General features: G+C 36.8%; 3 protein-coding genes across 5 annotated transcripts in view; 1 reads left to right on the top strand and 2 right to left on the bottom strand.

The window, feature by feature from the left end:
* LOC140135511 (probable D-lactate dehydrogenase, mitochondrial) overlaps positions 1–23,974 on the top strand; it is a 71,663-nt gene that overhangs the window by 35,972 nt on the left and 11,717 nt on the right. The gene's annotated exons all lie outside the window — the stretch shown is intronic.
* On the bottom strand, positions 5,416–6,503 carry LOC140136358 (uncharacterized). The gene is made up of 2 exons (XM_072158087.1): positions 5,911–6,503; positions 5,416–5,810 (listed from the first exon to the last, which is right to left on the bottom strand). The coding sequence occupies exons 1-2, from the start codon at positions 6,488–6,490 to the stop codon at positions 5,416–5,418; spliced, it is 975 nt and encodes a 324-aa protein (XP_072014188.1). The 5' UTR covers positions 6,491–6,503.
* On the bottom strand, positions 13,175–17,781 carry LOC140136357 (E3 ubiquitin-protein ligase TRIM71-like). The gene is made up of 2 exons (XM_072158086.1): positions 16,871–17,781; positions 13,175–14,761 (listed from the first exon to the last, which is right to left on the bottom strand). The coding sequence occupies exons 1-2, from the start codon at positions 17,138–17,140 to the stop codon at positions 13,175–13,177; spliced, it is 1,857 nt and encodes a 618-aa protein (XP_072014187.1). The 5' UTR covers positions 17,141–17,781.

The following is a 23,974-nucleotide window of genomic DNA, read 5'->3' as shown; positions in this document are numbered from 1 at the left end:
TTACAGAGATATCATTTGTTTTGAGTCAACTTTGGCAAAATGTAACGTCGCCACCTTTTTTTGGTAGCGAGCTCAAGACACACGACCGGGTTACTTCCGGTCTATAACTAAATACCTTCGATAATTTTTATTAGCCTGGAAAAACATACCAGAGAGCCGGTATGTTCACACATGAATTGTTATTACAAAGTGTAAATGACACGTTTTTTATTTGGGGTCAGAGGTCATTAAGGGGTTACTTCAGGTTTAAAACAAAACTCCGTCAACTATTTTTATTAGCCAGGGAAAAAATAGCAGAGAGCCGGTATAGATGTTCACACATGAATTGTTGTTACCCTGTGTATATGTGGTATTTTTTTAATTTTGGGTCAAAAGTCATTAAGGGGTCACTTCCGGTCCGAGACAAAATACCTTCAAATTGCATCTTCTTCCATAAACAATAGCTGAGTGATGCTACTTGCACACATGAATTGACATTAGCCAGTGTCTATAGTATATGTTCACAGATTGGGGTCAAAGGTCATTAAACTGGCCGGCTTGTTCGTGTTGTATGCAACACTAGTCAGATTTTATTCTAGCTGTAAAGCTTGAAAGTGGTACCAAATTTGTTTTTGCACCGTGTGTGCTTTTGTAAATTTGCTAAGGGTTCTTTAGAATAAGGCAGTGAATTTCCCCAATTATGCAGCACTGATGAATGGGCATAACATGCTAAATCTGAGGCTATTAATGGACATGTTGAAACTATGCTTTATTCTGTATAGTATGCTTATTGTTATAGAGGGCCATACTACAGGCTGCATGCATTGTAATGTACAAAAAGTAGTCTAGGTTTCGAATAATAACCTCAGATCGTGTACTGTCTATGAATGAGGCATTAACAATAATTATCAGGCATTTAATATTCCTCATTTTACATGCTCTTATTAATGTCTCCCCTGAACATATTCAGAAAGAGACTATGCAGTTAACTTTTTCTGTGTAGGTGTGTCCGGGAGGTGTGTGTGTGACACTGGTTATTAGTATTAAATCATATGCAGAATGAGGTTCTCGTTTGGAGGTATTTACAAACAGGGTGTGGGTGTGTGTGTGTGGGGGGGGGTGTGTGTGTGGTAAATTTGATGAAAGTTTCGTAAAATATGCTATTCCAAAAGTATTACTACTAGTGAACTCAAACTTGGTAGCAATGGTCATTGGTAGGAGACTTATAGTGAATTAAAGCATGTTGAGGTCAAAGGTCACCTTGCGATTGAATTAGGTTAATGTCACTGGGAAGTAATAAATCGATCATTAGCTTCCCCCAAAAAAATTGTTTGTTTGTCCACGTCCGACCGACCGTGTACTCTGGTCCCGACTGTGTCTTTTTTTTTTTTTTAATTTGCGTTGAATGTGCTAGTAAAACAGTGGTTAGTATAAATTTAAAGAATGAAAATGTAAAGAAAATGAACAGTATAACATGCAGAACCATCTCAAGAGTTAAACCAGTAAAGTGCTGTGTGTTTTGACTTATTTACCAGCAGGGCTACGAAATCACCGGTATCGTGGTACCGGCGCCGGCGTTCCCAGAAAAAAAATTCATAGTCGCAGAGAAAAAAAAACACCAGACGGTAAAAATGTTTTTAATATCCTAATCATTTAATACCATTTTCCTTCAGATCTGAAAATATTCTGTGAAAACCACCTCTTGCAAAATATATTTCTGCAAACTTTGAGAGCTTTTGAGGATAGCTCATAGCTGATCAATAAAATTGAACGCGAGGAATATCTGTAAAGAAAATATGAAAATAAACAGATGCCTTTTAATTTGTTGATTTTAAATTTTGTATGGCTCGATCCACTGTAGTCTCTAACGCTGCTGCGTCAACAAGAGCTCCAGACCAGACGACACCGCTGGGAACCCAGAAAGTAAATGCGGTAGAGTCTAACTGTCACCTTGTTTTTCAAGGGTTCATACCACTATAAAATCCGCTATATAGTCTCAACTTTGCATAAAAATTGTGCAAAATCGGTACAATATTAACAATTTTAGTGTTGAAAATTATGTTTGCTAGAACTTGTGAATGTGATCTATACAAATTTGAAATGAAAACACGACAATTTGAGTGATATTTACGATTATGTGCGCATGAACAGACGAGGTCAAAACATGGTTAGCAGTCGGATGCCACACGGAAAAATCTGGCCTTTTTATATTGCGCTAATTTTCTCAAAAAGTAGACCTAAATTGCGTAAATAAATTATCCATAATTCATAATTTGCCAATGTTCTTGAGTACAAATCCAAAAGTATTTCGGTATAAAGATCTGAAACATACCTCAATGACGTTTCGTACTACACCGTATAGTAGGCCTACTTTCTCAAATGGACTGATTTTTTTTTCATATTTGAATTTTCAGAAGTTTGGTATAAATTTTTGCAACCTGCTTGTAATTAAGTAGTTTCGTACAACGGCCGGCCCCTGCCTGGACCCGCTGGGGCTTGCCCTGGACCTCACCCGTTCTTACTCGCGCTCCGAATGAGTGCTGGCAGAAAATATTCCAAACAGCACTTCACGTTCCCAGAAAGGGAATTATTTTCCGCTGCCCTGTTTACCAGTCTTCAAATTGTCAGTTTCAAGTGCAATATCTGTAAAAAAAAAAAAGCCTCTATGGACAAACAAACAATTTTTTTTGGCCTTACCTAGGTTGGTCAAAATACTTCATGTGGGAAGGGTCAAGTGAGGTGGGAAGGGTCAAGTGTGGTGGGAAGGACAATAAGGTCAAAGGTCACCCAGGGGTCATATATTCAATTTTTATATGAAATTCTGAAAATTGCTCGATTGGGCAAATAATTGCAGGAAGTAAATTCTGAGGCGTGAGAGAGATATTAAAAATAACCAGAGGTCACCCAAGGTCACAGGTTATCAAGAGCTCAAATTGTAAATTGCTCCTTGTGACTGAAACTTGGTGGAACTAAACATGAGGATGAGGAAATGTGCTCAAAATCATCTTTTTGTCCCCATTATGGTTTTTGTGGTTATTGTCCAAGCTGTTGCTAGAAAGGAAGGCATTGCTATTGTACAAGCACCTGGAAAGTTATCATGGTTGTGTTTAGAAAGACTTTTGTAGTAGACAACCAAGCCGAAAGGGCTTTTACAAACTTTGAACCAGACTTCATAAATTTCCAGTTGTGAATACTCAATTTAGGTGCATGAGGCTTTTGCACCATAGGTACTCTTACCGTATTTCGTCAAATAAACGCCCCCGGGGGCGTTACATTTTCCCAAGGGGGGGGGGGCGTTTATTAGAGGTCATTTTTAGCACGACAATTCCCGTTAAAATCATTAGGTAAGCTTAAAAGTCACGCTAAAATGACGAACTATGAACTTTTGACACTGACTTTTGGTTCACTTCGGGTTGCCGATGCAGATTTTCGCCATTTATTGCTGCTATTATCAACCATGTGAGCAACTTGGTAAGCTTACTACACAAGATAGCATGGAAATATCGGAATTTTTGAAACATCTTGGTTGAAAAAGTGGTGGGGGGCGTTTATTTGAGGGGGGGGGGCGACTATTTGACAAAATACGGTATATGGGTACCAGATTCAAAAAACAAAATTTAAGAAATCAAACAATTTTTTGTTTGGTATAGAATGTATGTATGTTTTGTAGATCTTTTTCTCAAAAGGAGGGTTGTTAACATGTTCCTTGTTTTGTGGGAATAACTGCCATTATGGAAAAAATCACACTTATCCTACTCTCTCATGCTAAAGTCATGTTATAATATGAAATTTGTCAATTTTTTTGTCAAACCTGATTTTTTTAGCATATATTTGTAATGTTTACTCATGCCCAACTTACACCTAAATGGAATCGTTTTAATGGAATCCAAATTTCATTGTGTTTGTAGGTCAACAGAGCAATTTTGACATAATTAATGTGATAATTATGAGAGTCAAATGTCATAATATTTTAATTAATACATTAAATCCCCCATAGAATTCCATGGTCAAACTAGCCAGTAGGGTTTCTTTCACTTTTACCTTGTTATTGCAGCTTTGAATGGATAGAAACCCTTCCTGGCATCGGGTAATTACAGAGATGCCACTTTTCCTGATTTATCAGGAATTCCTGATTTTTGCCATTTTTAGACATAAATTCAGGATTTTTTTTTGCAATGAATGAGTGGCTATGCTTTGCAACTTCCTGATTTTTTTCAACAAGCAGGCATCTCTGGGTAAAGAATAACAAAATTAAAATTAACACAAATCATATACATACATAATATGGCTTTAACCATCATCCTAAAGGTTCATCCGGCACACAGTGTCATCGCCCCGATATCTTCATGGCAGAAATCGCAATGGTAGGTTAAATCCACCGCCACGCATGGCCATTTTGTATCGACCTGTTTAACAGTTTTGAGTCACATAATGGGCCGAAGGACATCTGACTAAGGCTACTGACAATAGCCCCGATTAGGCCGGTCACTGACCTCGCCGAGTCGAGCATGGTACATGTACGCCATAGGTCATATGCTTTTAGACTACCTTCACAATTGGCCTATACACTGCGCTATATAATTCGGCACATATAAATCAGAATTATTGTCAGTTTCTGACTCAAGACGCAAGCTTCTATCTCAAGACGCAAGCTAACAGTATACAAATATTGACTGCTATGAGGGGCATGGTTAAAATTATAGGCCCAGGTGATCTCAAAACCATGACTATGCCCGAGGCATAGCCGAGGGCATAGTCATGGTTTTGAGATCACCAGGGCCTATAATTTTAACCATGCCCTAATATAAAGCAGTCAATATTTGTTTTATATACCGAATAATATAGATTCTTGTCATATGATTGGTTAAAAGTAGGCTTATTTGGTAGCAATTTGAGTTATAAACATGGTATAGCTTAGGTCAGGCCTAGGCTATATAATACCATAAGCTTAGCCTAGGCTAGGCTAGGCCATACCAATTAATACTGCTTAAAAGCAAAGAAAGGTATAAGCTTACTTACCGAAAGTGTAAAGGTATTCCATCCATCCAATGTTAAAATAACCATGTCAAAAGTTCAAACATCAAAGTTTAAAGTTTCATGGGTAAATCCAAGAGTAAAAGTTTCATGGGTAAATCCAAATTCCAACGCCGAACTTCAATTTTATAAACATGTAAAATGTTAAACAACAATTCCAAGTTTGAAAGTCAAGCCCAATGATCAATGGCAACATATATACAAAGTACAATGTAGTCTACTTGTTGTAAATTTTAACAACACAGTGTTGAAAGTTAAACTGCGTTGCCTTCTCTTCCACTTGACTGTTGGTGCTTATGTTTACTGGAATAGTCATTTGTTTGGGAGACTTGCCAATATCCCGCAGAACCTGATCTATCAGTTGAAGCTCATTGTCTTGGCTTTGGCTGCTTGACATGGGGTCTAAGAAGCTTGAAGCGTCAAATGAACTTGTTGAGGGATTACTGGAGACTGTGGACGTGGATCGATTACTGCAGCTATGGCATTGCTCATCTCCACTTTTTTAGCTTCACTGGTTCTCGCGTAGTTTTTGATACTAGCCTCTGAATGGTGACCCGACACTGTCATGATATCGCGACTGGTAAATCCTGCAGTGTCGAGTGTCGTGATGCTGGTGGCTTGCAAACAGTGGTTGGTGTATGTGCGTGAACAATTTGCTCTCAGGGAAACGTTCTTCACCTTGTCACCGAGTGTGTTTTTCCCCAATGGTGAATTATTATACCATGGCTCAGAATCATTATCAGGTGCAATGATCTTTGGCCGTTGCCAGAAGCTTTTGCAGGCAGGGTTAAGCTTCTCTTTGTACATCATGAACGATGAAACAGGGCATCTTGCGTTGCCAGGTTTTTCCATCATAATTCCTCCTTGGCTTTTTTCTGTGTCATTTTGGCGATTTACCTCCCTCCTCATGTTCTTCAAATCTCTCCAATGTCATCTCTCGCAAATTTTCTCTCCCTCGGTTGCAGAAATACAGCATGACGTCAAAAAATACCTTATCTTGTAGGCCTAGTGGAGTAGCCAAGTCGAATGAATCTTGAATTCTTGCCATATCGTCTCCCGGTATCGGCTGCTTGTGGTGTATTTCTGCTTTGCCTTCCTTCTTCAAGGTGGCAGCAAATGATTTAAACACACGCGAGGAATTGTTAAAATCGGCATGCTTTATAATGTCAACTTTGTTCGCGGAGTTAAGGAAGTGACGTTGGAGGCCAAACCTGATCGCAGACATAGACTTCTTGCTATACTTGGTACCGTTTTGCTGACGTGAGGATGCATAAAATTTAGCGAGAATGTTATCCAGCGTCAAATTCGGCAGTTGATGTACCGTTGTTAGATCCATTTGTGTCGCTGTGAGGTAGTCCTCGAATATTTTTGTGGCATATTTGACCTGCTTCTTTGTATTATCGCTATCCGCCGATTCTATGATATCTTGTAAGCTGTCATCATCGACGAGAGCAAACCGAGGTTGAGATTGGGCCATGTTTTAGCCGGTTTTTGATCGTGTTTAATTCCAGCACAGGCTATGGTCACGTCGGCGTCGTCTGCAGGTAAAAAATAATTGCACTGATCCATCTCTGCCACAGTCGTAATGTCACACTTGACCATGACGCATTGTAAACAGCGATATTATTCAATCGAGAAGAAGCGACTAGTCATTAAAAAAAGACTATTCCCGGGAATAGTCTTTTTAAAAGACTATTCCGGGAATAGTTCAGTTTTTACGTAATTCTTCAAAAGGAGGGCATAGCTAATTCAATGACTGCACTTTTAACCAATCAGATGACAGGAATCTATATATGAGGTATATAATAACAACTATCATATCTGTTCAAAATATATATTCAAGTGCAAGGAACCATATCATTTACAGGAGATATTCATCATTTCCAACCCCGGTATCCAGAGATTTTCGTCTTATATCAAACTTGTGCATAGGACATTCACGTGTATCGATCCCGGGTATTGATTTTAGTATCTCTGCAGAGAAAGTAATTATTAGCCAGGCGATGTCGGTGTGCGGCATACTATAAATGCTTCTTAACATGAAAGTTAATATGTATTGATAACCCATATATAGAAACATACATTATTGGCACACTGGTTAAGGTCTTTGCCTATAGTGTGAGCAGTCCAGGGTCCAATTCCCTGCAGGACCCCCTCCCCCCCAAAAAAACAATCTCACCCCTATGCATGGCTCATCTGGTAAAGGCAGAGCAGATGACCTATGATAAAAGACATTATGGTTGGTTCCGATCAGAGTAATAAGCTTGATTATTGGCTACACTTACCTGTCCTGTAAAAATGCCCATACCAGCTAGCTACGGCGACCCCCTTCACCAGGATTTTTTCTTTTTGTCTTCTTCCCCTCCACCTCCCCTCTTGACTTCCCACTCTGTTTGCCCTCTTTTCACCCTCCCTCCTTCACTCCCTCACTTTTCCTGGCTTTTAAAATGGGACTTTGTGAAATTAGAAAAACCCATTTGATTTTATTTATTTAATAGGCCAATAAACATAATAAAAATATACTGTGAAATATATAATAGAAAGTGCACAGATAGACATGGACCTGTACCTGGCAGCCAAGCCACATTGTTATGGGTAATCGATCAGCAATTCTATTTAATTTATTTAAACCAGCAGATCACCCGTCTTTCGCGGTTCGTAAATGCATGCAGTTTGGACTTTATTTGTTAGTAGTTTTACTTTACATGTTGTGGCCATGAAGGTGAAATTGCTGAAGACATTAGTTAAGAATTAAAGTCCCCCGTACAATTGTACAGCGACTAAAAAATGTGGCTAAAAAAAGACAACTGTAAAATCTCCACTGTACAGCTCAACTTACCGTACTTTTCCTAACCAGACAGTCCATGCCAAAATTGTACACCTTTACATTTCATCGAATCTCTTTTTGATGTCTGTCATTTTGAACATCACACTTGAAAGATGTATGCTATGTAGAAACTTTATTTTGCAATTTCATAATTTGCATATTATTAGCATATTTGCAAGAAAAAACATGAAAATCAATAAATACCTATATTTTTCACAATTTCAATATTTTATTAGAAATTAAGCATGTAGGCCGTTTGTTATGACTTGATGAATGAAGCTGTTTTAACAGCTTCATTCATCAAGTCATAACAGATTTTGATATTTTTGCTTATTTTTCCTTTTTTGCCCCAAAATGTGTAAAAATCAAAAATTGTGAAATTTTCTTTGAATATTTATCAAATTTCTTAATTTAGGTATAATACAGTGCAGAAAAAGATGTCATAAAAATCTGTTAAACAGATTTCCAATAAATTTTCCATTTTGGGTTAAATACTCAATTTTCATGTGTGGGATATTTGAAACATAAAATGAAAACATGTCCATTGCACTTTTTCCTCGAGATGTACAAGGTATATCAAGGTTACGGATATATTATAATCCCTTCTTATCTTCACTGATCCCGAAGTCACTCCCATTGTGGCCTGTACACCATCCGCGATAATCAACTTTTGAAAAGCACCTAAACAAGGATTTAACCCTTGGCTAAAAGCGACACCCTAAACAGGGATTTCATTCCTAACATCAAATTTCATTACCCTAAATTTCATTTCCGCGTATTTAGAAATTGCAATTTTGCTACCCTTTTTTCCAATTTTTCATGTTTTTGACACCCTAAACGCGATATGCGCGTATCGTGCCTACCCACGAAACCGACCCTTTTTACGCGTTTTCATTATCGCGGATGGTGTACAGGCCACAATGGGAGTGACCCCCGGGACTGATCCATCAGATACCTATTGTTATGAATGATCAATGAAAAGGTTCAGAACTGGGCTACTAATGGTCTGTCAAGTATCTATAGTTTATATTTTCATGACTGTGTCAACTCAAAAATCATGCAAGGTCGAATGTAGGAAAAGTATGATCAGTTGAGCTGTAGGACTAACAGTAAGCCTATTCTACTGCCGGACTACATTGACCATGTAACAATAACCTCCTCCTCCACTGGTAGGAGTACACAGTAAAACAAATTTGCCCTGTTGGACTACTTTTATCCTGATACTTGTAGGACAACACAGTATTAAAAAGAGAGAAAAACTCCTACCCCTATACGTCACGGTTACATGTTAATACATGTCCCCCAGTAGGACTTCATTAAATAACATCTCCCCTGGTAGGACTAAACATTACAACAACAAAAAGACTCCTCATAGGGTCTATGAATAAACATTAAATCACCACTATCATTGTCATCATGATGTAAATTTGCCCTGTTGGACTACTTTTATCCTGATACTTGTAGGACAACACAGTATTAAAAAGAGAGAAAAACTCCTACCCCTATACGTCACGGTTACATGTTAATACATGTCCCCCAGTAGGACTTCATTAAATAACATCTCCCCTGGTAGGACTAAACATTACAACAACAAAAAGACTCCTCATAGGGTCTATGAATAAACATTAAATCACCACTATCATTGTCATCATCATGTAAATAAGATAACAGCCACTATACTCAAGCCAACAGTAAAATTTAATAAACAACACTGATTACCAGTTAGCTCCCTGTGAGTGTATAATGATATGAGTGACCGGATATCAGACAAAAAAATTGACCCGGAAGTCCAAATGCTGGAACCTTATTGGAGGTGATTAGTCCGAAAGGCCCTTTCAGTGCTTTTGAAACTAATTAAATTAATTAGACCCCTTAACGTAAACAAAAACAAAATTCAACATTTTATTGAAGTGCGCACGACCTTGTTCTTCACATCGCAAAAGTCCGTTTAAATTCCGAAATAATGTAATTAACCGTAAAAGTTTTTAGCCTCGCCAATTTGCCAGTTTCAGTAATTTATAATAGATGATGCACCTAAAATAAGGTGGGCAGTAAATAACTTGACATCGATGGCTAAAGTATGCCTTTGTATGTGTGACAACTCAATCACACCTGTGGGCTGTATGAGAAAAAAATGTACCACTGACTCAAGTGGGTGCTTTCACATGACTTTCTTTTGATCGCTTATTGACAGAAGCCTGCCTGGTAAAGTGTTAATATACTAAGGAGAGAGATTGGCAGTTTTTATTATATAAATGTGGCAGGAATTTAAGTCTTCTGACTAAAGGATAGTTACAATGTATATCACAAAGAACTAAAAAAAATAATAACTTCAAATTTTATGCATACTAATTAGCTAATTTGCATATTTATTTAGCCTGAATTGTACAGATTTTGAAAAAATGTAGCTCTGCAATAAAACTTCACAGAAAGTTGATTGATGTGTCAAATGAAAGCTTTTGAAAAGATCTAACAGGGTTCCCATGGTCTTTGAAAGTACTTGAATCTGAAAACACCTTTTCAAGGCCGTGAAAGTCCTGGAAATTTGCACAAAGTCCTTGAAAATTGGAATTTTACCTAAAGTATAATTTTGACAAAATTTGGGGCATGGAGAGGAGCTGTCACTTCCGTTAATACGTGCCACATGGAGAGCCGCATCATGATTTTTGTGTTGTGGTAAGTCCTTGAAAATCATGCTTTTGGACCATGAAAGTCATTGAAAAATGTGAAAAAATTTAAAAATGTGAAATGTCCCACTCCCACATGAATTTTGGGAAATTAACCAACCTTAAAAGAAGTATACATTTCATTTTATTCAAAGTAGGTTCAAACCATAGCCCTTGGTTTTAAGATGATTTGTGCAAAGTTTCAGGCCCACAGGGGGTGTAGTTTTGCTTCCACATGTTTTTGAAAATGCATTTTTGGTAAAATATGAAATAGGAGAGAATCTACAACCCAGGAAATTAATAGTTGGCACACCTGCACTAAACAATGGAAATGTGTGCCCTATTAAAATTGGGGAGGCGAGGAAACATGCATGCAATATATGTGAAGTACAGACTCCCCTATATTCACCCTTCCCACTCCCCATCATTCAATGTTGGAGGGTCTCACGGACCTGTTGACAACATGGCTTGGTCCAACATTGAATTGGGGGAGCGGGGTCAAAGATATACCAAAAGACAGGCAAACTGTGCCAACCTTTTTTTCCTGGGTTGTAGTTTAAAGTTATAATATTAACTAGCTAATTAGCATAATATTATGATTAGAAATTGTTATTTTTACTGACTTCTCACTTGAATTTTACATATGCAACAATTTGTTCTGTTCCATTGATGTTTTCAAACAGTGTTATTTAAAAATAACACTGTTTGAAAACAATAAAAAATTAGAGTTGGGCGACTATCACTTTTTTCCTAGTCGACTAGTCGGCAGCAAATAGTCGCGACTACGACTATAGTCGCGACTATCTGTGGTTAAAATTGGACTGAAAAATCGGGTGAAAGATTGGTGGCAATTTAGTATTTATAATGCATGATTACAGGACCCGTGATTGCCGGCATCGCATCACAGTTTGCTACACAAACCAGCACTGTTGCGATACAAATTGCTACACTGTATCGCACGTTTGCGATGCAAATATTTGACTGTAAAATGCTGTAATATAGGCCTAACTTTTTGTTCAATTAAATTCACTTGCCACTTTCCAGCAACAGCACAAGAAACTTCATATAATTTCTCAAACCTTCAATATTCCAATAGCGATCTTCGTTCGTTTCCATGTTTTGCTGTGCATGAAAATATGTAAACATGCCGGTACAGCAGTGCATATTTTCCATGGTATGCTCATGAGCGTGTTGCATCGTGCATGTATGCACGATTAACTTTCACCTCCGACCTACGTCACCTGACCTCATCTAGACTACTGCATTTGTCGCTACAGGGGTGGCATTGCAACATTACGACTGTTTGTCAGCTAATTTGTTTATTTTCCTGTTGCTTTCTAAATATTCTTTTACCACAATAAGCATAGCTTTTTGAAATTACGTGAAAAGTACTTCTAATCTAATAATATTTTCCTAAATTTTCCCTTTTGGAAAACACTTCTCGGAAGTTCTCGCTGTTTCTTTCCAAAGTTGAAATAATCTCATACCTTCAGTAGTTGGTACAAACACCCAACCTGGGTCTGTACATGCACGCTATGACGCTGCTACACCTGTTATCGCTGCATAAATTATAATCATAATGAGATGTTCGACAGTTCTAAGTAATTTGAGTTTTTTAACGGCTTTTATCTTGTGGGAAAGACGTTCGACAACAAGTCAATAACACCAATTTAATGATGATTTATGGACATTATGATTACTTGTTGGTTAGTGTTACTATTGGTAAGACAATGACTAACATTTTTTCACATTTTTCGCAGTTTATATGTTAGTATTTGGTTGGTTTTGGTGCGAAATACTGGCACTTTTAAAGTAATTTTTTAACACAAAAATATACTTGCATTAGTCGACTTTTGGTTGTCAATAGTCGTAGTCGCGACTATCAGTAATAGTCGCGACTAACGACTATTGGCGACTTAGTCGCCCAACTCTATAAAAAATATAATGCATTGTGTTATATGACAGTTTGTTGCCTCGGGTGCCTCATCTGTTGAAAGTTTTTCACCCACAACTTTTGAATGCAATGTGCAATTTGTATCAAATAAAAAGTAAAAGAAAGCTGAATGTTTAAGTAATATGATCATAAGAGAAATTCCAAAATTGCTTTTTTAGCACCCAATTCCTATCCTTCCACCTTCTCACAGAACCCTTTTGTCCTGAACAAAAGGTACCACTTGATATATAGCTTGTTGGCAATAAAATCGGCAATCAATGGAACAGTTAATGCGTTCTCCCTCAATTCCAGTTTTCAGAAAGAAACCTTGTTCAGCACTTTGATAAATTTTAAAGGCACTTTATAAATATCTTTATGGAGGGTATGTTACTTAATCTGTTCCATCTCCATGCTTATACAAGCTCCCTGTGTTTGTATATAAGCATTTTACCAATCAACTTCCAGTTCTAAGCCTTCCTAAATTATTTTGTTATACATGCTGAGTTCTCTGTACAAGTACCGCACTAGAAATAATGAATATTATGAGGTCCTAAAACAAAAATGAATATTGCTAATATATAAAACATTAAAAACAGCAGGCCCATTAAAGTGGAGTTCACTTGAGAATCATGAATGAAACAATGAATTTACTTGATCATATTCATATCACATGTTCCAAACCACACAGTTATAATTGGTCTCTCTCCATGATTTACAGCATTAATTTAATTAGAATCATGGGCGCTGAAATATTTTGATGTGGTTATCCTTATAGTCTGCTACAAACAGCTCCATGCCATCCCTTGACATTGCAATGCCTGATGGGTTTCTAACCTGTGTTGTAACACATCCCAGGTAATCACCTTCAGCTGTGAACCTGTACACACCCGCAGGATCACCCCTACCTTTGTTAGAGACAAATATCTCACCTTGTCTACAACACACAAAACTAGGAGACCATACTTTGACTTCCACTGGAGGTTGGATAAACCTGACATTACCACAGGAGTAGTCCATCAACTGCAGTGATTCACCTTTATTTACTGAACTAACAATCTCTCCATTTGAGGTAACTGCAAGGCGGTAAGGCCTGGACTGTGTTGCAAACTTTGAGATCGGAGAACCACCAGCATTGTGGATGGATATGGTGTTATTTACATTCCCTGCTATGATTTTACCACTGGGATCTACAGCGATTGAATTTGCATTAGATGTTGTAGGAAGATGGTTTATCTGTGTACCAGCATAATCATAACTAAGACAGTGACCATCTAGTGGATTAATCACATACCCATGCTTAGGTGTGACCGCAACATCTGCAACACCAGACGACACGTGGAGTGTACATTTAACTTGGCCCTCCCTTGAAAATACCTTAGCCCCTTTTTTCCAGCTGCATACTGCAACATCACCTTCTTTATTAATATCAATTCCATATAGCTCATCAAAGTCCCCAGTACTAAATTGGTCAACCATGTCCCATTCTTCTCCCAGTGCTAGTGTTCCATCTTTTATTATCTGCCCAATTGTTGGAATTGCTGGAGTAGCTGCCTTGAACTTCATATAACCTAGAGACATGTCTACTGCTTGTGGCTGGGACTTGGAAAGCTGCTGAAGTTGTGAAGACAGGGTAGCATGAGTGGATATTATTTCAAATTCTGATTCTGACTTAAGGACTCTGGTAGTGTCTTCTGTAGCTTTCTGAATATCTTTCATTCTTAATTCCAGGGTTGTCTGCTTCTTGCCAATTAGTTTTATTCTTTCTTGCTTGATTTGATCCACCTTCCCTTTAAAGTCTTTCACCGTCTTCTTCACATGGTCAATGTACTCTTGTTCTATCCTCTCAAGTGAGTCCATGGCTATTTGTGAATAGATTTCAAGTTCTGCCTTCATATTAGTTGTAGCCTTGACAGCTTCCTGGAACTTTTTCAAAGTAGCATCACTCTGCCTTACCAAGTCCTTTAACTCGTCTGAATGAATTTGGACTGCTTTCTTCAGGCTAACACGAGTATGCTGATGTGGACATTCATTCAATATTACACAATCCCTACAAAGTGCTCTCTTCTCATTTTGACAGTAGTATTCACACAACTTTCCATGCATCTTGCAGTACCTATATTCCTCTTCCTTTTTAAGATTCACTTTACCAGCAAGGATGTCTTCCATGGTGATCACTTTGTGGTCTTTCATGGCTTTGAAGATCTTATGGGAGGTATAGCAAGTATCACAGAGGTATTCTTTGCAGTCAACACATCTGACTTTGGCTTTGTTACCAGAAGCATTGCAGTTGCTGCAGATAGTGTCAGGGCTTGGTATTAGAGCCTACATGCATAACATAAAACAACAGGAACAAATTGCATTAACATAGACTACATTTATGACATATCAAATCCATACAGGCTGTATCACTCATACCGCGGAAACAGGGCATGTTGCCTTAGGGGATCGACGCTAAGTCAGGTACCGCGTGAGCAAACTCAAAAATAGCGCAATACACAAAAGAAACTTCGCGCGTAAGATAAGCGATGTCGCCAGGTCTATACGCTGTACCGGTGTCAGCTGAATTCGAGTACGCATAGAGGGCACAGGCATGGAAAATTTCAATCTGTGTATTAATAATCTAAGGTATCACTATTGTTAGCTTCATTATTGTCTTCCTCAGCACCATTGTCATTAGCCTTTTAAAGGTATGGCGGACACAATAGGATGGCGCTGCATGAAGTGGGTAAGGCTTAAAATTTGGCGGGTTTTACCCATATTGAATAAGAAAGAATGAACTGTTTACCAACCCAAAGTGTTACAATTAAACATGACAACAAATAAATACAAATCCCAACCGGCACACAACCCAACTTGAAAAAAAGCAAGGGAATATGCTGGCATGGGAATCGAACCCACAACCTTGAATAGCAATACTGTCCTCCTATTGTGTACGCCATGCTTCGAAAAGGCTAATTACCCTCATCATTATGATAGAAATTGTAAAGTTATTCAAAATTCAAAAGTAAAGTTATTAATTCAAAATTGAAAAACAATGTTATTCATTATTATGCAGAAGTGTTTTGAATCAGCAATTTCCTTGATCAAGATGGCTCAGTGACCCTCTGTACACTAGTTATTTTATAATTTCTTACAATAGCTGATATTTTTATAGCAAAATAAACATTGTGCATAATTTATGCAAAAGTCTAAAACATGTGATACTGAAGATTAGGAGTGAGTTATCGCAGGTTTATGATGTGTATGGTAATGGTGGAAGGAAGGTATGGTTTACACCAAACGTCTCTTTTTAATTCAGTTTTCATCTTTCTTTAAAAGCCATGACACATGATGAGCCTTGGACTGGATAGTAAACATGGGACGCGATTTAAGGGATCGGATAACAACGTTTGCACAGTATTTTTTGTGGGACATGAGAGCATATCAGATATATCAAATTGCATTCTGAATACGAGGAATGTCCTTCTGATATCAAATAATTTTGACTTTATGAAATTAGCGATATAATATTTATTTTTCATATTTAACAGTCCTCAAAGTAAAATTTATGAATCTAATGATATGTACTTAAAGTGTATGAGGCTGGGAGGAAAAGTCGACAATCATTTGTATTGGAAAAGACCTACATTTTTAGGTCTTTAGGGAAAAAATGTATAGGCCTATCTTTAATACAAAAAGTAAAAATTTTCGAATGATCGTCAGCTTTTTCTCCCAGCTACATATACTTTAAATAAATATCGTTAGATTTATCAATTTTACTTTGAGGACTGTTAAATGTCAAAAATATCCATTTCTAATAATTTGCCATTAAATTTGTATTGTATCTCAAATTAAAAAAAAACTAAATTATTTAATATCAGAAAGACATTCTTCGTATTCATAATGCAATTTGATATGTCTGAAGTGCTCTCAGGTCTCACAAAAAATACTGTGCAAAGGTGGTGACTGACCCCTTAAACACGTAAACATGATTTTTGTGTTAAATGTTTTGTTTAAAAACATGTAAACATGATTTTAAGCATGTAATATAAGTGCCCCCTGGATTTTTTTATGTGTATTTAAACTTGAATTGAAACATCTTTACCTTTTATTAATTATTATATAAATAATTATTAATTTAATAAAATGAAATAAATAGAAATATATTTAAAAGAAAGAATGTCTGTTGAGTTATATCTTATTTGTGTGCAATCAGTCAGCACAACTTATTAAAGCCAACAGAAAATTACAAAATTGGTAACAAAATTTACATTCAATGTCCTATATCACAAACTACTTCATCTTTTGTCATAATAGTTAAAAGATGCAGCCATTACATGTAAATAACAGGTTTGTGTTTAAAATAATTCATTTTTAGATACACATAGCACCACATTCACTGGGCCCTGCATGCTCTTTTTGAATTGGACACCATGTGACTCTATTTCTTACTTTTTCTTCCATATCCACTGTATCCTTCAAACTGCTCACAAGAAAATGCACAGGTAGATCCTTCACACTGTCCTTTGATATCTTCACCTCTTCTCGACAAGTAGGACAAACCAGAGTTTGTTTGTCTGTACTTGATGCCACACACTGCTCTAAACACTCCCTGCAGAATCCGTGCTGACAGGGAAGAGCTCTTGGATCATGAAATGTATCTAAACAAATGGCACAGTTAAGGAAGTTTGTCTTGATAGTCTGTACTAGCGAGCTGGCCATGTTTAAAAGGGTACTACTGTATGTAGTTCTACTTCCTGTTGATAATCAGCTCATGCAATCTGTATCACATGACATTTTGTACAAATAGTAGGGTTCAATATATATACCAGAAAACAATGACCTTCAATTGATCGTTCAAGTTCAACTGGCATGTTAGTAAGCACTGTCTATGTTCAAGTTCAACTGGCACTTTTGCAAGCACTGTCTGCATGCACAAGCATTCAGGTGATTATACAATCATGATATTCCAAACTGACTAAATAAAGAAGTCATTTAATTTGTCTTGTGCAAAAAGCAAGATTATGATAAACAAGGATATTGGCAAGTTTATAATCATAAATATTTTTAAAAACATAGAACGTAAAAAAATAAAGCTGGGAAAATCTACTTGAACAAAAAGAAGATGGAGATTAGGGACCATTTAAGCTCATTTACAAACACTTGTAACTGGGGGACCTGATGCAAAAAGAAAAATTCACATATTTTTTTCAGGGCCCTCCCCCCTTTCGGACCTAAAATTATTTTCAGGGCCCCCTCTTTGGCCATGAAAAAAGAACATCAACCCCATAGAAAATAGTGTAAACTCATGATCTATGAGAAAAATTAAGGCTCCCCCTTCAGAGGGATAAAAAAATTCAGCCCCCCCCTTTTTTTGCTTTTTTGCATCAGCAGCCCCTCCTGTTACAAATGTTTGTGAATGGTCCCTTAAGGTTAGCAACAACTTTAAATTGTTGCGATTTGGTAGTTCACAGCATCTTGCGAATGGTATTGAGCTTTGGCAAAAATTGCATTGCTCAATTCATAGCGAGGTTGTAGAAGAATTAAAATATCACAGATATACTTTTGTAGGTCCTGTGGTTCTTGAGTTATGTTGTAAAAAGGGCTGAAACAACAACACTTTTGTAAAACGTAGATAACTCATTAGCAGCAATAAATTAAGCAAGTTTTCAAAGTATATGATTTGTAGAATGAACTTTTGCAAAAGATCAAAGTGTTATTTTTCAATAATATATTGATTTAGATAACAAAAATCAATTTTTAGGTTGCTTCGACCAACAATACCTCGTCTACCCTTAATGCAGGACAACAGATAGGCTAACTCAAATTTTACTGAGTGTGTAGCAAGACCTTGTGGGTCCTCTTAAAGTCCACAGATAAAATCATTTTAATTATTTTTATATCACAGTAAAACAGAATAGGTACTCAAGAGTATAAAAAACAATTGTTTTGATGTAATCCAGGTTTCTTACCAGTTTATATGATTTAAAAACAAAGCTTGGAAAATCTGGTGGAAAAATAAGAATATGTGGGACTCTGATGCAGGCCCTTTGAGTCCAATTCAAATGCATCAACCAACTGAACTAATGTATACCCTTCAGGTCCAATTCAAGCTATCTGGGTAGCTCCACATCTCCGATGTGTGAAAAAATCACTTATATTACATACAGCTAGTCTCAGTGACGTAGACACTAAGGATCGTAGTTTGAAATAGTGGTCCCCACTCCAACCATAATTTTAGCTTACACCTTAATTGCTTAATCCAAAATATAACCATCATCTCTTACGGTGGTATATGGGAGGCATTTTCTACAAATTAGGAAATGCTTTGAGCATGTTTTAAACAGATTAGTAGGGTAAAGTACACTGATCAATATGCCTTTTGTTTGAAGCAAATCGGACATACGGTTTCCAGCTTGCCTGACTCAGGCCACTCACATTCCTACTCTAGCATGTCTAGAGTGCATAAACAAGCTAAAATCCATGAGCTTTGGGGGCACTGCCCCCTCCAGCAACGCCAGGGGCCCTAAGGCGGGCCCCTGGACCCCACCCGATTTTGGCTCGGTCGCCTCGCTCCCTCACAGAAAAACCTCCCTATACCCAATTCTGTTGTCATAACATTAAACCTTTCAAGCATGTGGTTGGTACCAAAGACCATAAATTTGGTCTTATCAACATTTAAAATAAGTTTGTTTGCATGAAACCAATTTGCTAAATTGTGAAGACTTGACTCTGATTTAGCTTGCAATTCCAAAACACTCTTTCCTTCACACATTAAACTTGTGTCATCTGCATACATGATAGGTTTACATAAACACCTCAAAAGAAATAAGTCCCCCTCTGAACATGTCGTCATAACATCGTAAGCTTTCGTTTTGTACCAACAAATAACTAATTAACCCCAGACAAAATAATGAAATTGGAAGCAATGATTTGCGTCTTTGTCAGACGTTCAACAGACATATATGATTTATTTGCAATAAGTATGTAACACAAATATATAGCATGCATATAAGGAATCAGCACCCAAAACCTGGACTTATTAGCAAAACGATATTTAGATTTACAAAGGACCCTGATGAACTATCAAAAGTCACCACCCCAGTGACCTACACAGTAAGGGCTTATAAATATCTTAAAATAAACAAGAATATTTTAGAGGACCTAGATGAAACCTATCTTAAGTCACCACCCTCGTGACCCCTACAGAGGAGCTGAATAATATCTTGTTAATAGAAAATATAAATATAAATACGGAATATTTAATATAGCACCCCAGATGACCTATCTGAAAATCACATCCCCAGTGAACTACAAAAGGGAGATTATAAATATCCAAACAAAGAGCACAGCCAGTAATATAAAATGACATGGGCTGAAACCTTTAACAATATTTGTGCATGCAAAATATACAATATATATTCCTGTAAGATGGTTTCCAGGAATCGTACATTCATATAGGGGAAATCCCTGACAGGTTAAATTGGATACTTGATCCATACTAAAATGTCTACATACTTTAATTTGTGTGCATTTCTTATCCATACTTAAATAGATATATGTTTCAAATTAGAAAATCTCTGCCAGCGGATTTTAAATTTGTTTAAAGTGATGCTAATGCTTTAGCATTGCTCACTTCAAATGACATGGTTAGACATGTGTGTATTTTTAATCAACTACAGCTATCTCTTCCTTTTCTTTTAATTTTTTGTTTGAAAAGCTATAACATATGAGATAACATTTGACTATATGCTTATTAGCCCAAGGAGAGAGATTCCGCCGAGATGTACATTTTACACAATGAAGTTCAACTATCAACAGGAAGTTCTTGATTGATATAGCAAAGGAAGGCACCTATCAAGAGTTTCATGATTTGAGCAATTTACCGCTCTCAAAAGGAATTAGACGACTGCACCAAACCAATCATCAAATCACGAATATCGTGACCGAATCTTTGCTCTATCAATTACGTTAGAATTGCTTCTTTAACTTTAACATACAAACTTAAAATTTTCTTTATAAATTTTTCCGCACCACCACTATTATACTCTCAATATGAAAAATTGCAAAGGGAGTGGTGGGTGGGAAAGAAAATTTTTTAAACACAACCTAGTCTTGTTGAATCTGACAAAATAATGACGAAACAAGAAATGATCGGAATGCAAAACATCGCCTGTGTACCACGTGACTTAGCAACAGTACACACATTCACACAATAGGCCTTACCAACGGGGACTACAGCATTTATTCTGCAGGGGTTAAATTGGTTTTCAATTGATGGGATTGAAAACGTTATTAACCCCAGACAAAATAATGAAATTGGAAGCAATGATTTGCGTCTTTGTCAGACGTTCAACAGACATATATGATTTATTTGCAATAAGTATGTAACACAAATATATAGCATGCATATAAGGAATCAGCACCCAAAACCTGGACTTATTAGCAAAACGATATTTAGATTTACAAAGGACCCTGATGAACTATCAAAAGTCACCACCCCAGTGACCTACACAGTAAGGGCTTATAAATATCTTAAAATAAACAAGAATATTTTAGAGGACCTAGATGAAACCTATCTTAAGTCACCACCCTCGTGACCCCTACAGAGGAGCTGAATAATATCTTGTTAATAGAAAATATAAATATAAATACGGAATATTTAATATAGCACCCCAGATGACCTATCTGAAAATCACATCCCCAGTGAACTACAAAAGGGGAGATTATAAATATCCAAACAAAGAGCACAGCCAGTAATATAAAATGACATGGGCTGAAACCTTTAACAATATTTGTGCATGCAAAATATACAATATATATTCCTGTAAGATGGTTTCCAGGAATCGTACATTCATATAGGGGAAATCCCTGACAGGTTAAATTGGATACTTGATCCATACTAAAATGTCTACATACTTTAATTTGTGTGCATTTCTTATCCATACTTAAATAGATATATGTTTCAAATTAGAAAATCTCTGCCAAAGAAGTTAATGGATCATGCAAGAACTGAATGAGAAATAAACTTCCCAATCCCCCCCCCCCAGATTTTTAAACATATTCTATTTATTCTTTAATTTTCATCAGTTAACCCTGGGGGATATGGGAAGCTCTCTGGATGTTCTTTTGCCTGATATATAGGAGACCAAACGGTGACTGCGAGTGCAATCCCCTACCCATTACGCATATCTGGATGAACTATATCTGTGGGTAATGGCAAGTTAACTCTGCTCTACAAATTTTGTGTGCCACTTGTTTATATTTCTGGTACAACTAAGCCCCGCACCATTTTTTTTTATTTTAAAATCATCAAACGAGAAGTATGCCATGCTATAAAAGTGTACAGAGAACTAGGATAACATGCCTATTCTATAATACAATAGGTCAACATACTTCTTGAATCAACGTGATAACTAGGCGGCTGCGCAACCTCACGAAAAAACTTGAACACAATTTTTGATTTTGAATTTAGTTGAACAAGAAAATTTGAGGGCATAGTACTTGGCCCCTGCCTAGGCTATCCCATGCCAACCTGGAGTTGATTCCTTCCTTAGTATTACCAAACTTAATCGATCAAATCCCACATGCTAGACCGGCTTTCAATAAATATTTGTTAAATAAAAACAATAGGGCAATTCATGGTTCTGAACAAGATGATCGTTTAAAACAATACAAAACAAAAACAAACATTCATGCTTCTGAAGCAGCAACTTGACACGTTCCTTGCTTATTAACTTATACCAATCTGACAATTGAATTCTTAAGTGTTCTTGTACTTAAATTTACATCTCCTTAATCCACTATATCATGTGCACATATTCAGTGTGCATTCCAAATGTTATGCATACTTTCATTAAACAATTTTGAGTACCTAACAACTGAAAGTATTATTGATGATGCTGTACAAGTGTACATACCTGTCAAATGTTCAGAATGTCAGAAGATTGATTGCAGCAACTGCATGACTTTGGGAACAGAGGTCTATTGGTCAGATGACATTCAAAAACCAAATAGACTGTCCCCTGTTAATGCTCCATGCAACATCTTGGATTGGACAGGCAGAGTTGAAACAACACTCTTAAATCGCAATACCAGGTCAGTCATATTACTTATGACCCACAAGACAACGACGACGTACAATTGTACGTGATTTGTGATTCTTACCAGATTGTACACCATTTTATTGTTTTTAAAAGCACTTGACATGATTCTTCCATTGTACGTAGTTTGTAGATAAAGCAACGTGCAACATTCAATGTTAATTCAAAATGTTAATTCAAAATATAAGTCATTGATTGCTGCAATGTAGCTGTTACGTGGCTCCATGTCTAACTGAAGTAAACCCGTTATATGCTTGATGATGAGATCACCTTCAAATATTATTGTGGTCATAAACAAATCTCCAGTCTCACGACAAGCAACACGTCTTCCCTCCTGTTACCTGATATAATCTGCAATGAAGAACACAGAAAAGGGAAGCAAATTGTGCAAGCAAAGGCTTTTGCATATATACAAGCCTGATTATTAATAAAACTACCTTACTATATACTAAGGAGTTGAAAATTGAATTGATCTTGAACATGATTATTTTTCCATTTATTTTGTTTATTTATTTACCTCTTTATTTACTTTTCAACTTTTTAAATATGCCAGAAGGTCCAAGTGGAAAGGCAGTGTGCACTGTTCCCACTATCTAGGCGAGCTTCACAAAGATGATCCCGTCCATGGATTCGATAAATCAAGCATGTCGAATTCTGCAACCTATACCACGCGCCTATTTCATCCTGCAGAAGTCCGATGTTTTTCTCTCAATTAAGTTGATACATTATGTGAACGATGCAAATTATATGTGAAAACCCACTAATTAAACTAAATAATAAACATTTTAATCATAACTGCTCCTTATTGGCACTCAAATTTCGATTCGGACACAGCTTGATATCGCAAGTTCAACAATGTAACTATCTTTGTTTATGTGATACATGTTCGAATGACGTCATTCCATTTAAATAAATAACTTATGTAATTTCTCGTAAATGGGTTGATCAATAATAATCTGTTGATAGCACGCCACAGAAATTGGCTATTTGCAAAATCCCCAGGACTGATTGACGGTAAACAATTTACGCAATCATCGAGACCGCCATTTAGTATTGCCAAACCAGCGATTTGGTAGCCCAATTGGGCTTAATTTCGATTTTATTTATTTATTTGCGACTTTTGACAATTTCCTGGCCTCAAAAAGCAATGATTAAGGAAATTTTTACGACTTTTTAACATTTGGCTCCCATAAAGTTAAACCAAATTAAACCATTCTTGGAGACTTTTTGATTATTTGGGCAGCAATTCAAGCAGAAATTTTTTGGCAACCTGGTTTTGCGTTCTGCTTGTGTGAATATCACAGTTTGAAAAACTTAAAACCGTGTCAAGTGAAATTATAAAATAAATCGCTTTTCGACCCAATGTTATTTATACTTCCAATGCCCATTTTTTACAAATGTGTTCTACCTATAGGCTTTAGCCTTAGGCCTAGGCCTGCTATTAAACCCCGGG

Source organism: Amphiura filiformis, chromosome 16 (assembly GCF_039555335.1).
Source record: "Amphiura filiformis chromosome 16, Afil_fr2py, whole genome shotgun sequence".
NCBI lineage: Eukaryota > Metazoa > Echinodermata > Ophiuroidea > Amphilepidida > Amphiuridae > Amphiura > Amphiura filiformis.
The sequence above is the reverse complement of the archived record's forward strand: the minus strand, read 5'-3'. Positions and strand labels throughout refer to the sequence as shown.

Bases quoted from the DNA above. Each gene is read 5' to 3' on its own strand.
- LOC140136358 (XM_072158087.1), bottom strand. From the start codon at position 6,490: ATGGCCCAATCTCAACCTCGGTTTGCTCTCGTCGATGATGACAGCTTA. The intron at 5,811-5,910 runs GTAAATCGCCAA...TGATGTACAAAG, and splicing joins TGAAGAACATGAGGAGGGAG to AGAAGCTTAACCCTGCCTGC.
- LOC140136357 (XM_072158086.1), bottom strand. From the start codon at position 17,140: ATGGCCAGCTCGCTAGTACAGACTATCAAGACAAACTTCCTTAACTGT. The intron at 14,762-16,870 runs GTAAGAAATAGA...TTATGCATGTAG, and splicing joins CAGTGGATATGGAAGAAAAA to GCTCTAATACCAAGCCCTGA.